The sequence below is a fragment of the Agelaius tricolor genome, unplaced genomic scaffold (assembly GCF_023055355.1).
Source record: "Agelaius tricolor isolate 1412-34295 unplaced genomic scaffold, bAgeTri1.0.p SCAF_9, whole genome shotgun sequence".
NCBI lineage: Eukaryota > Metazoa > Chordata > Aves > Passeriformes > Icteridae > Agelaius > Agelaius tricolor.
In genome coordinates, this window is record NW_027269269.1 from 23672658 (window position 1) to 23685540 (window position 12883).

Sequence of the window (12883 nt, forward strand, 5' to 3'; positions counted from 1 at the left end):
TTTCAGGGAATTGTATCAAACTGCTTTTGGATAGGTAGGACTTCTTTTGTGAGAGTGCTTTTACTTTAAAGGTTTTGCCAAACTTAAAGGAACAAACAAGTTCAATTCAGGTTGGAAGAGACCTCAGTCTACCCTCCTGCTCCAAACAGGGTCTCTTCTCCAGACTGAACAAGCCTTGTGCCCTCAGCCTCTTTACAGAGGGCATGTGCAGGAGCAGAATCAAAACCAAGAGTATTTAATTTATCTGTGCTGCATCCCTGGCCTGACAGCACTGGAATGAACTGGCACGAGGAACATGCTGAGACAGAAGCATGACACACTACTGAGGACAGATGGACTGTTTCCACACTGAGGCTTTGAGAATGATTTTTCTTTTTTCTTTTCTTTTTCTCACTTGGGTCCAAGTGCAATTCAAGCCCATGAGGTACTGTGAATATCAAGTTAGCCTTGGCCAGGCTGTGGCAAATGCAGAGTGGATATGGTGACACTGTCTGGACATGGGTGAAGCTCTGTGCCCACTCTTAATGGGCATGGCCTACCTGGGTTATCACACCTGGGTGCAGGGGCTGGATGAATTCTGTGAGGAAATGCTGCCTTTGGAAGCTCGTCTGAAATTAGAAAAGCTCACCTTGAATAAGGGATATCAAGGATAAAGTTTAAGGGCCAGGTTGTCAAAGTATTTAGGCATTTTACTGCTCTAGCTAATGGAATATCCAAAAGTCTATCAAATGCATTAACCATTAGAGAAGGCATTTTAAACAAACCACATAGCCTGCTAGTGCCAGACTTGTGTGCCCTTTGGTCAGCAATGTCCCTAGCACTACCTGAAAATAAAGACACTTACTAGGGGAGAAAAAGAGGGGAAGGTATAGCACTTTATTACATCAGGTCTGAAACAGAGATTTAAAGAATAATTATTAGTACAAATACTGCAGCTGGAGCAGGAGCAAGAAACAAGGAAACCACAATGAGAAAGAAAATTACAAGAGCAAGGGAATGAAGAAAAAAAAAACAAAGCCAGAAGAATAGAAAAAAATCTATATTTAACAAAGTGCAGTCTGCACAGTAACCAAACTCCAGAAAAGTAGTTACAGACTCAAGTCAGCACTGCCAGGTCAGGGGGACACCTGGAGAAGGCTGCTGAGTTCTCAAAGAAGGTGGTGAGGTGTCCATGTGATCCATGTGTTACAGCTCTGGGGACCCTCACACCGGCCTTGCAGTCATCCTAGAGTTCATTTGTGTCTGATGCCCTCATCTTTGAGGGTATAACCCTGCTCCAGGCTTTCCCCTCATGTCTGGCAGTCTTGGCCTATGTCTGCTGGGGAAACCCAGGCATCCCTTGGCCCTTCCTCAGGTGCTGGCAGTCTGGTCCATGAGGAGTCACTGCTCACATAGCTCAAGACAACACAGATGTCTCTGGTGCCACACGAGCTGAGCCTTCTCAGCTACAACTTAACAGGTTTGCTACTCAAAAATAATTCCCTGCTCCTTAATTCCACCAAATAATGTTGCTGCATCTTTCCTACTCTTCAATGGGACAGACTGTTGTCCCATCACTCAGGCAACTATTGTCCTGTCACAAAGGCCACTTGCCAAACAGCTTGGTTTCTTGAATTGTAACCTAAAACAGTGCAGGCTGAGCAATCACTGACTTCATCACAGCCATGTGAGCACAACCCCATCCCTTAGGGCAGATGTTTCATACGGCAGGGGAAATGGGGAAACATGAAGGATGTGGGTGGTGGGTAGGAGTGAGGTAATGTGGAGAGGGTGATATAATGGCACAGCCACAAGGGTTGGGTGAGGGCTTAAGAAGTAATTTTTGGCTTGTTTAGCTTCATTTCCCTGGGAAACGAGGCTTACAGTATCATTTTGGGTGTATATGTGTGCACATGCTGTAATAAGGGAGAGGCTGAGCCTTCAGAGCAACCCTCATGAGGCACCAGAGATCCAGGGGAGTGATCTTGACAGTGCCCCAAGAATGGAGAAAGCCTCTGTTGAAGCCTGCATTTTATTAAACACAGGAGAATGTATCCACCCATGAGATGTACACTTGGGCTTGTATGTGTCCAGGCTTCCCTTGATCTGCTTCTCAGGCAACAACTTGTTACTGAATTTCAGTTGTGCAGCCACTTGGGGATAAGTATGTATCTCAAAATTTGCGATCCCATATGTGTAACAAAATGTTTGTTTTAGAAATACCAGTTCTGGAAAGTAAGCATCAGCAGAAATGAAATACTGGTTTATGTAATAGAACAACATCTTCTCTGTAGAGCAATGATTCCCAATTTCTTTGGCCCACCAGAGCATTGCAGCCTTCAAAATTTCAGACAAACATTGTTCACCCTTATAACGAAGCTTTTAGCTGAAAGCATTTTTATGATACTTTGGTTGTGTAGCCAGAAATGATGAATTACCTCATCCATTATGGCCACAGCTTGAAAACACAACTGTAAATGCATTTGCTTCCCCCTTATTCTAGTGCTTCTGATTCAAGCTGCGTGTTTTAGGTCTATCACAAAAGAGCAAAGATTCCCATCAGATTTATTTGTCATGCACTCAGGTTGTACAAACTGTTCCTTTGCAGTTTGTGGTTTTAAATGGTGAAAGTTTGGGGAAAAAAGTGAAAAGTTTGTTGGATATCATGTATTTGGTTATAAAATGTGTGCCTTTGTACACAGCAATAAGGCTCTGGTGTCTGCACTGAGATTGTTTTGTCTTGTGCTCACCCTTTCTGATGGTTGTATGAGAGATGATTTTTGGTTTTTACTTCTACCCATTTCCACATGATAGAAACTAACTTGAAGAAATATATTTTCGTGTACCTGAATGTCAACACAGAATGGGAGATATAATCCTTCACTTTCTGTTCCATATTTAGTCCTTTGACTACACAGAAGAAAAACCCATGCTCATGGTGACCTACATAATCCAGCAGAGTGCCTAATCACACCTACATGAGGAGGCTGCCTGTGGTATCAGGGAAGGAATGTGGGCACTGGGAGACCCCTGCTAGTGCTCTGCTCTGAAGGCTGATATGAGTCACTTTTACTCTCTGGAAATAGAGAGTCTCCTCATGTAACACAGCTTCCACAGAGCTGAGTATCAAGGGAACAGAAATTGATTAATCTTTTAAAATGCGTTTATCATGGGCTATTTGTTTTTTTCTTATTGTTTTTTTTCTTATTGTTTTTTTTCTTATCATGGCACTCACTTCAGGGTGACTCAGGGTGAGCTTCTGCAAACTAGAGGCCAGCTGATTTCAGCCATAACTGTGCCTGTGCTGTATCACGAGGCAATCAATGACTCCAGAACAAAGAGGTACATCATGAAAGGTGAGTTTCAAAAAAACCAAAACCAAGCAATGAAAATCACGTTGCTCAGCATAAGCAGTGAAATAATTAGACATCTCTTCAGGATGGATTTATAGACTAGTACCATTCACAGGCAGAAGCAGAACTTGCTGGGGAGGATGCTTTATAAATGCAAAATTAGTAACAGTAGTCCTAAAAACAAAACTGAGTAAGGAAGCAGAGCCTGAGGAAGCACAGAAAAATGCACAGCTGCCATGAACAGACCAGATGTGGGCTGATATGGGTAGTTCTTCCCAGAGTTTTCTCCTTGCAGCAGGATGGTGGAATCCTCTTTGGTCTTTGTGAATGAGGGCATGCATGCCAACATCTCCCTTGGTGCCTGCCTGCACTGAGGGCACAGAATAAACCAGGAAAAGAAGACAGCTTATGGGCATGCTTGGTCCAAGTGAGATGGTATTTTAAAGCCAGGGGTGTCATTTTTGGTTACAACAAACCTCACAACTCGAGAAAATGCCTTTGACAACTGGTGTCATAGTGTTGCTTGCTGTGAGAGAGGTTTCTGAATGTGCCCAAGGCAATGGGTCTCTTTGCATTGTCACATCCTCTCTTCTGCCTACTGGAGGCTACTGAAATTCAGAGATAAAGAGCTAAAACAAGAGAGCATCACAAGTATTTATTCACAAATGAGCACCACCAGGCATTTCAGGTGGGATTTTGCGCCTGGCATGAAGCCCTAGCTGCCTGTTTTGCTCGGAGAACATTTGGCTTCTAACATGTATGGTCTAAACCCTTATTTTTAAATCTGCCTACATCCCGACACGAGTGACACCCGTAGCTGTGGCCAGCACTTCAGTGGCCTCAGGGCTGGAGCGTGGGGGGACAGTGGGTTGAGTCCGTGAGTGAATCCCGCCTGTGGAAAAGCCACCTCGTGCCTCAGTTTCCCCATTTTTGTGACAATGTGAGGGGCTGCTACGACCTCCCGGCGGGATGCTCTCGTCCCGGCTGGCGGGTATCCGCGCCCCGGCACGGCTGTCGCAGCTCCTCGGGACCCCCACCGGGGCAGGGCTCGGGGAGCCTCCCCCCCGGACGCCCCTCAGCCTCCTGCTGCCTTCAAAGGCCGCCGAGGTCGCCGTGGGGCGCCGAGGGGCCGGCGGCGGGAGGGACGGGGGCACCGCCGAGGGGCGGCGGGGAGCGGGCGGGGGCCGGGGAGGAGTCGGCCCCGGGGCGGGGGTCGGGCCGGGCCGGGGGTGGAGCCGCGGGCTGGCGGGTCGGGGCGAGGGGGAGCCCTCCCCTTCCCTTCAGCAGCGAGCCGGAGCCGGGGAAGGCGCCTCCGCAACTCCTCCTGCCCCGCCGGTGCCGCCCGCCGCCCGCAGCATGGTGAGAGGGGTCCAGGGCGGGAAGTTCGGCGGCGGCGGCAGCCCCGCCGGCCCCGGCCCGGCCCGCGCTCACCGCCTCCCGCTCCTTTCTTGCAGATGTGGAAAACTCTCCCGCTGCTCTGCGCCCTGCTGGCCGCCGCCCGCCTGCGAGCCGAGGTAGGCGCGGGGCCCCGGCGGCGGGACGGGGAACGGGACGGGATGGGTGGGGACAGCGGGGGCGCCGCGGCGCCCGCGGGGGAGCAGCCGGGAGCGGGCGAAGTGGCAGCCGGGGCGGAGAGGGAAGTTGCGGGGCCGACGGGCGCCTCGGTGGGGCGAGGGGCTGTGTCCGCGCCGGGGCCGGATCCCTGCATCCCGCCAGCGGGACGGGCTCCCCGGGCAGCTCCCTCCCTCCTTTTCTCCATCCCTCCCTCCCTCTCGTCCGCGCGCTCTTTCCCTCGCTCTTCTTTTCTTCCTTTCTTTCATTGCAATGACATTGAAAACCTTTGAAAGCCCCCAGCTGCAACCCCCCCAGCTCTGTTGACAGAAAACAAACGTTGTCTGCATTCCCGGTTGCGGCGGCCTCCTAAAAAGTGAAGTCAGAAACAAAATATTTGATAATTACGGCAGGGGAAATGTGGAAGTGATTTGAGGAAAATGAACTCAAGCTGGGCTGGGAAGAGAGGCCGAGCCTGCCTTCCGAGGAAAGCGGTCCCACTCGTGGGGCAGCTCGTCCTCCCTCCCTGCATTTTTTCTCCCTACATGTTTCTCCCAGATGGCGAGACCCACCCTAGAGCATCGCAGTTTGGCTCCACGAAAAAAAAAAAAAAAGGCATAAACACGTCTGATTCCCTCTTTTTCTGCCTCCCACCCGTGGACTATGCTGCCCGGGTTATGGTAAAGAATGGGATTTAGGATGGAGCCCATCGCTGTTGCTCTCTGTCCCTGAGCAAAGCTCTTTGTGAACTCCCTGCACCGGCCAGGTGAGGAGCAGAGATGATACAGGGTGGTTGGTAGCCAACACTGTTGGCTCTGGTTGCTGCTGTTATGAAAAGCAGGGGGAGTGGGAATGAGCTATAGTATGGACCAGCATTTCACATCTGCCTGTACATGATAATATTGTAATACACATTCTTCCCAAAGCGTGACATACTTATGTAGTGAGTGTTTCCATGCATCCTCTCCAACACTGTCCTGAATAAGCTAAATCGTGTTTATTCATTTTCTTAGGAACCCTAAATAAATCTTAATCAGCTCAGGTCATTATGCACCAACACCTCTGTAGGAAAGAGGTGCACAGCATAAGAAAAATTATAATAACAGCTAAATAATGATGACACTGGTCTTAGTAAAGCCTTCTGGGACCAGTAACCCAGAGAAACAGCCAAAATATGTTTGGCCCTGCACTTGTGATTTCATTGGTGTCACTAACATTGTTGAAGTGCTAAATCCTGCTTTTTGCCTGATGTTCTCTAATTTGTAGTACCTGGATAGCTTCCCAGATGTAAGTACTGTCATGTCTCTGTGTCTCACCTGCAAACTGAAAGTAAGAAAAAATGTACAGCGATCATGTTCAAAACTTGGTTTTAAAAGCCAGTTAATACTTGAGTGAATAAATGAATTATTATGACTGGCTTCAGAGATAATGGTTCAAGTTGCAAACCAGTGAATGTTTTGGTTTGATTCCAGTCTTAAGTTCAGGAAAACTTGAGAGTGATGACTGAGGTCTGGGTCTGGTTTCAGGGAAAATGAACACTTGAGGCAACTTTTGTTTTGGGGTTCAGTTTGATTCCTCTGTGCTAGTAGCTGCCAAGCAGTGAATATCAGTTCAGTCACAGGTAGCATCCACTCTCTGAGATATTTAGGCCTTCTCATTTTCTAGGGAGTGGGCTGTGCTTGAAGGTGGCCTGCTTGTAATTCAGAGACAGCTTTGATGGTTACCCACTTCTAAATGTTTCTTTCTTGTTACTACTCTACTGCATCACTGGCATTCAGTAAGATTAGTGTGGCATTTTCCTGTGTGGTTTTCCCTTTCCAGATTTTGGAAGCGATAACCCTCTCTATGCCTTCTGTTTCTGCTGCAGCTTGCACTTTGTCCCTTTCAGTACATTCAGAATATTAACACTGAGCCTTAAGCTTCTAATCCTTTTGTTAGCAAAACTCTGAGTTGTACTGGGGTTCTTGTACAACATTCATTTCTACAACATTGTTAGGTGCATAATTAGAGTCTTTAAGGAAAGAAAGAAATTGCTTCAGTAAATGTTCCTGGCATAACTTCATGCAGACTGGAAAATCTGAGGCGTGCCAGAACTTTGGAGCTTTTCTTGGCCTGGTTCAGTAATAGTCACAAGAGCAATAGACGGTGAACTGTACTCCTCGGATGGAGGCCAGCCACCAGCTTCAGACAGCCCCTTTTATCTCTCTCTTCCTGGGTCAGACTCAATGAGCTGGCTGTTCACTCATATTAACAGGGATACTGCAGATGTGAAGTTACTCATATTCTCAGCTGGGGCTCCCAAAGCATATGGAGTGATTTTTGGGAAACATCCATCTCAATAGAGGAAAAGGGAGAGGCTTGAAATGTCTGTTGAATGTATTTAAAGTCAATCAGTTGTTCACTTCCTGCTGGAGTAAGTTACCTAGTTAGCACTGGAGAGGAGTCCAGGTGCTATTTGGCTCTGCCCAGTGAGGTCTGAAGGTGGTGCGTGGGACCACTTCCACACCAGCATCATTCTGTGTCCCACCAGGTTACTTGTTTCACAATAAGAGTGAAGGGTTTTCTTGTTTTCATTTTCATTTAAACCTCATTCAGAATCTTTAAGAAAGTTATTTTCACCATGAATTTTAGATGTTAGCAAAGAGGTTTATGCCAGCATGAGTATATTGGTGTGAGCTGGGGATACAAGTCCTTTCTTGAATCCAGCCTTGCCAAGAAGAGAGGTCACTGACCTGGCCTGCCTTCTGCTCCTTGCAAGTTTTCTGGCCATTCAAAATAATCTCTGGGGCCTGGAGCTGTTCTTCTGAACTATCCTTAACCCATTTCTGGCCAAATGAACCAGCCTTTGGAAAGAGTTATGTGGAAATGGTTTGATCTGACTTGTCTCATTTTGGCTAAAAAGGCAAGCAGAGGAAGACAAGCCACTCCCTTCTCATGAGGAGATGTACAAACAGATCTGAGGCACTATAACCCCTGAGCAACACAGTGGTGACAAATATCTGGAGGCAGATTCACAACCTTTTCTAAAAGCATGGTGTTTGCAGTGTCTATATCTGTTGTAACCTTGGGATGATTTTTTTTCACCTGACCTCTGTTTCCCTCAATGTAATTTTTCTGTATGAAAAGCTGGAAAGAGATGTTAAGGGGGAGAGAGAAGGCAGAGGTTTCTGTTTGATTAACTCACCTAAGTGCTTCCTCTTGATCTGACTTGGCTGCTTTTTCATATAAGGAGAGCAACTCTTCACCCTTTCCAAGACTTGTGCCCTTTTCCAGCAGAGTACTTGTGTGCACCAGGGGATTTGGAGCTGGGAATTCAGATGGACTTGGTGTACTTCCTCTCACTGGGTTGTTCACACAGTGTAGCCAGCATCAGGAGCTTGCCTTGGTCAAACTTTTCCCACGTTTTTGCAATGGACAAAACCTAAAAATTGATGTCTTAATAAATGAAATGGATTAATTTTAAATTGAGATCCCTATGTAATTGCATAGCCATATTTGGCTCTGAAACCATTGTTTTAAGAAGTTTGCCTTTTGAAATTAAATGATAGAAACTTTATGAATAGTTCAGTCCTGCTTTCACTGATAATTTAGCCAGGACAGTGGACAGAAAAGGCAGCATAGTGCCAGTGATGTGGGTAACTCGGGCTGTTTTTAATAGGCACTGGCTTTGTGCAATACAACCCCGCAGTAACACATTCATAATATAATTTAATAAAAGTGACTTCCCAGGTCTAGTCTAGCAATCACATCTTCAGTGGAAGGAAAGATTGCATCCATATTTTCTCCTTGAGCTGGTTTGGGAGTGATAGGTGTCTTCCTTCTTGAAATCCTTCCCTTGAGTGCCAGACCAGGCGTTGCTGGAATTGCATCTCAAGACAATAAGCACCTTTTAAATGGGAAGGCAGGGAAGAAGTGATTCTTTCCTGGGAGCACAGCAAAGGCTCATCAGTGCAAAGCCTATTTTTTAAGGTGCATGCTGTGCCACCAGGCAGCTGCTGTGCTGCAGATGTCCCAGGAGTTGGAGTGTGGGAGATGGACCAAGCGGTTCTGTCCCAGGCACCTCATTGTGCTGAAGTCACTGGCCAAATGCCCGTGTAGGAGTGTTTAAACAACCTCCCCGGCTGTTCTCATGGGGCTGTAACCTCTGAGCAGCAGCATGTGTGGCACGAGCTCCGCAGCAGCAATGTCGTGTAGCACTCTCGTGTGCGTGGCACCCAAATGCTGCTTCTCAGACGGAGCTGCTGTCAGAGCCGAGCTGCTTTGTGCGAGTGAATGGCTTTATCTGCCGGAGTGCAAATTCCTTGCCGGTAATTAACAGGGGGCTGCTGCTGGGGGCTGCCGAGGAGGCAGCTCTGCTCCCAGCGCAGGAGGAAGGGACTGGCTGAGTCTCCTGTTGCATTTTCCAGCTGCTGTTATTGGTACAGCTGCTTACCCATCGGGAGGCTTCGGGACACCTTTGATCTTTCTTGTGTGGTGTTACATGAGCTGGGGAGTGTTTCTCTTTGTACAGAAGAGAGTTTGTCACGAATCTCAGCCAGCTGTCTCTTCCCAGACTGATGAGACTCCCATTAACCAGGCTGTGTTTCCGCCACATATCCTGTGAGCTAGATGAGATTGGTTCTCAGAAATGCCTTGTTTACCTGGGTTGCATCTATCTTTGCAGGGAGGTTGGCTTCTGCTCTACTGTGATAGCTATGCTAATCTGTGAATAACCAGCATTTCCTTGGAGAGATTTATCTCTCACAGCGTGGTCTCTGAGTTTAGCAAGCAAAAAGAGCAGCCTGCTGTTGTGCTGTGAGGTGTACTTCCTTCTACAGCTGCATCTGGGTGGTAGACAAGGGGTTATACACATCTGGACTTTACCAAGGGTTGTAGGTTTTGCCACAACTGTGTACTGTTAGGTGTGAGCTGGTTAGAGCAGGGGTGTATTTGCTCTCAGCTGTGGGGTTCTGATTGCAAATCCTCAACAGTAAATAAACAGCTGATAAACAAGTCTGGAGGCTCCAATGCTCCCTTAAAGCACAGATAACTGTGGCACAAGCAGCAAATGTGTGGCATTTTCTTGCTACTTTTTCTCAAATGTGTTTCAGTACAGATCTGGGCTGAAGACACCAGGAAGCAGTAATGAGTGTCTGTCCCTTCTCTGCCTTGCAAACTAGCTACCCCCCAAGTGAAGCTCATATAAGCTGCTGTGAAATTTTGCTACTGTGCTGTAGTTTTGTCACTTATTACAGTGTACCTCTTGGTTTTGGCATGGGCCCTGTGGTTGCTTGGAGCAGTGGTTTAGATGAAGGTTGCCTGTAAGAGTTGAAAAGCAAATTCATGCTCCAGTCTCCAAATGTGGAATTTCTTGCAGACGTCTGCACCTTGTTTGGAGTGCATCAGGAGGCCTATAAGCTAGAAACAAATTGGAGGCTCCTCTTGGACAAATACCTTAAAAAGAGAAAAGGATTTGGGGTGGATGACTGGAGAGGAGTTTAGTATCTTGTTAACTTCAGCTGGAAGTGAATCCCATATTTCCATTGTTTGACAGCTAAACAGTGTTTTCCTTGGCTGTACTCTCTCAACTGCTGGCCCAGAGATGGACCTCTAACCACTTTCTCAAAATACCTTAATGCTGTGTAATGGACCCCATAGAACCCAGCTTTTCTTGTTCCTTCTCCTTAGTCCTTCCCTTTTGCACTGCAAAGACCAGCAAACCAGTTTGAAGGAACAATGGGGAGAAACAATTAAAAACACCAAGACAGAGCCACTGTGTTTCATTTGCAGGAAGAGTGGATTTGCACACCTTATGCTCCAAGTATAGAAGGGCTGTTTGGACAGCTATTTGTTATCCACTGCTGGTTGTCCCTAGCCAGTACATGTTCCTTCTGATCCATCTCTGCTTCTTGCTTAGAGTCCTGAGACAGGATCAAGAGACCTTGGGAATATGAATGCTGGTAGAGCTTCCAGTGCTTAATCAGCTTCTTCCCAACAATGGAAATTTTCAAGAAACAGTGATCTGAAGATAGCTTCATAGCCAGAAACAAATTCTTTAGTTTTGTATCTGTGAGGAGACCTAGAGAGGTCATGGAAAGACTTGCTGTGGAGGTACCCATGGCAGTAGTATGACTCAAACCTGCAAGGGTCTTAAGTCTTACAAATCATGGGAAGAGAGCAGAGGATGTTAAAATCTTTGATAAGAGGGAAGCAAGAGTGGAGTGACAGGAGTAGGTTGGCAAAGGTACCTGCTTCTGATGGAGAGATATACTGGTGAACCTTGTCCTAATGAAGGAGCCCAGAGCCTGGGTGTACTTCCTGCCATCAGAAATGCTATCCTTACCTGCCTTTTCCTTGTCACCCTGCTGCAATGATGAGAGTATGGGGGCTTAAGTGTCAGAGAGGCAGAACAAGGAATTTCTGCCCATCCACCAGCATGGGCTTTGGTAGGCACTGACCAGCTGATAAGTTGGCCTCCAGTGCTGTGTTGTCCAGGGATGGTTTTGACAGCAGAGCCTGCTGTTTTCCTGACAATGGATTGATCTGGAGGACTGTTCCTGCAAAGGTGCCCCTGCATGCTAGAGCAGCCCCTGCCATTTAAGCACTGGTAATTTTAGCCTGAAGCCAAGAGCTTTCCTTCTGCATGATGTAACTCCTTGCATATGTACTTCTTGCTGCTCTGGGACTTTCTTTCCCCTCCCGGTTTTGGCTGCATTTTCATGTTTATGTTCAAGGAAGCGTAAGTATGAGGGATTGGAATTGTTGTCTCATTTCCTATATGTAGGAGGAAGCGATTTCATTGGGGAATTTTTGCAATGTCTGGATCATTTAGTTGTCTGGGTGAGTAAAATTCCTCAGGGATAACTGTAAAGGTTGTGACCGAGCTCTGGTGTGCAGTTTGTGCATTCAAACCCAGAGCTCTGGAAGATTAGGGTGGCAAGGGACCAAGCATTCATGTGGGAGACATTGCCTTCAGCTTGGCAGAAAAGCTGCAGTGTTCCTGTGTGAGGACAGCGTGTTTGCTCCACCATGCAAGCTCTGGGGTATTCCAGTCCTAAGACAATGAATGCCACTTGAGTATTGTCAGCCTAATCTTCTGGCAGTTCTCTCCCTCTCCAATTGCCCTCTGGATGGATCATGGAGAAGTCAGGTTGCAGCAGAGGCTCAGCTTCTCACAAAGCTCTTTTTCTATTATCCCCAGGACTGGGGCTTGGACCCCTTTGTAGAGGATGATGTGTAAGGGTAAGGAGGAGCAGGTTAAGCAGGGAGTACTTCTATATTCTTTCCTAGTTCAGAAAAAGAGAGTGTTTTTTCTACAGGGTATCACTGAATGCCCTGGGATTAGAAGCTGCTTGTACAAACCATAGCCATTAGTGTTTTGTTAAATCCAGTTTTACACATCCCTGATAAGTGATGCCCCCCTTCCTGTTCTCTGAAAAATGATACTATGCTCTGGAGTATCTCAGAGTTAGTAAGTTTATCTTCACAGTCCTCTTCTGTGAGCAAGTAGACCATTAATTATTTTATTCTGTCCCAATGCTCCTAATTACACCCCCATGTTCAATGATAATCAGTGCCTCCCCCATGCCATTATCTCCACCTTGTACACACAGCCAGTTTATGGGACCCCTCAGCTCAGTGCTTAGCACGCCTCTTTTCATCTCCTTGTAGCTCCCCTCCTCCTGTCAATGCAGGAAAGGAAACAGATGTATGTGATCTGATTCTCTGTTTGAGGTCCCCTTTGAACCTTCTCAAGCAACTTTTAAACTGAAAAGCCAGTTTCAGTCATGTTTAGTGAAGCATGTTAATTTCCTACAGGATACAGTGTTGCTCTAAGCTTTGTAAAAGTAGGTGCGGTGCTACAGTGCTTACTGCCTTCCCGGAGGGAAAAGCTTGAGTGGGAGATCAGCTTCTGCTGCAGGCCAGAGAAGCAATTTATGAGCATTCCCCAGTGATTGTAGTTCATACCTTCAGAGCCACTGAATGCCATCAGCCTCAAGAAGGAATCTGTGGGAAGCAGT

At 47.0% G+C, this 12883-nt stretch overlaps 1 protein-coding gene across 1 annotated transcript in view; it reads left to right on the top strand.

Moving 5' to 3' along the window:
• The first annotated feature begins 4549 nt into the window (after positions 1-4549).
• Positions 4550-12883, top strand: part of FSTL1 (follistatin like 1) — a 53313-nt gene continuing 44979 nt past the window's right edge. The window contains exons 1-2 of the mRNA XM_071433262.1: positions 4550-4691; positions 4787-4846. Of these exons, the coding sequence (XP_071289363.1) occupies positions 4689-4691; positions 4787-4846 (63 nt within the window). The 5' untranslated portion in view covers positions 4550-4688. The remainder of the gene's footprint in view (positions 4692-4786; positions 4847-12883) is intronic.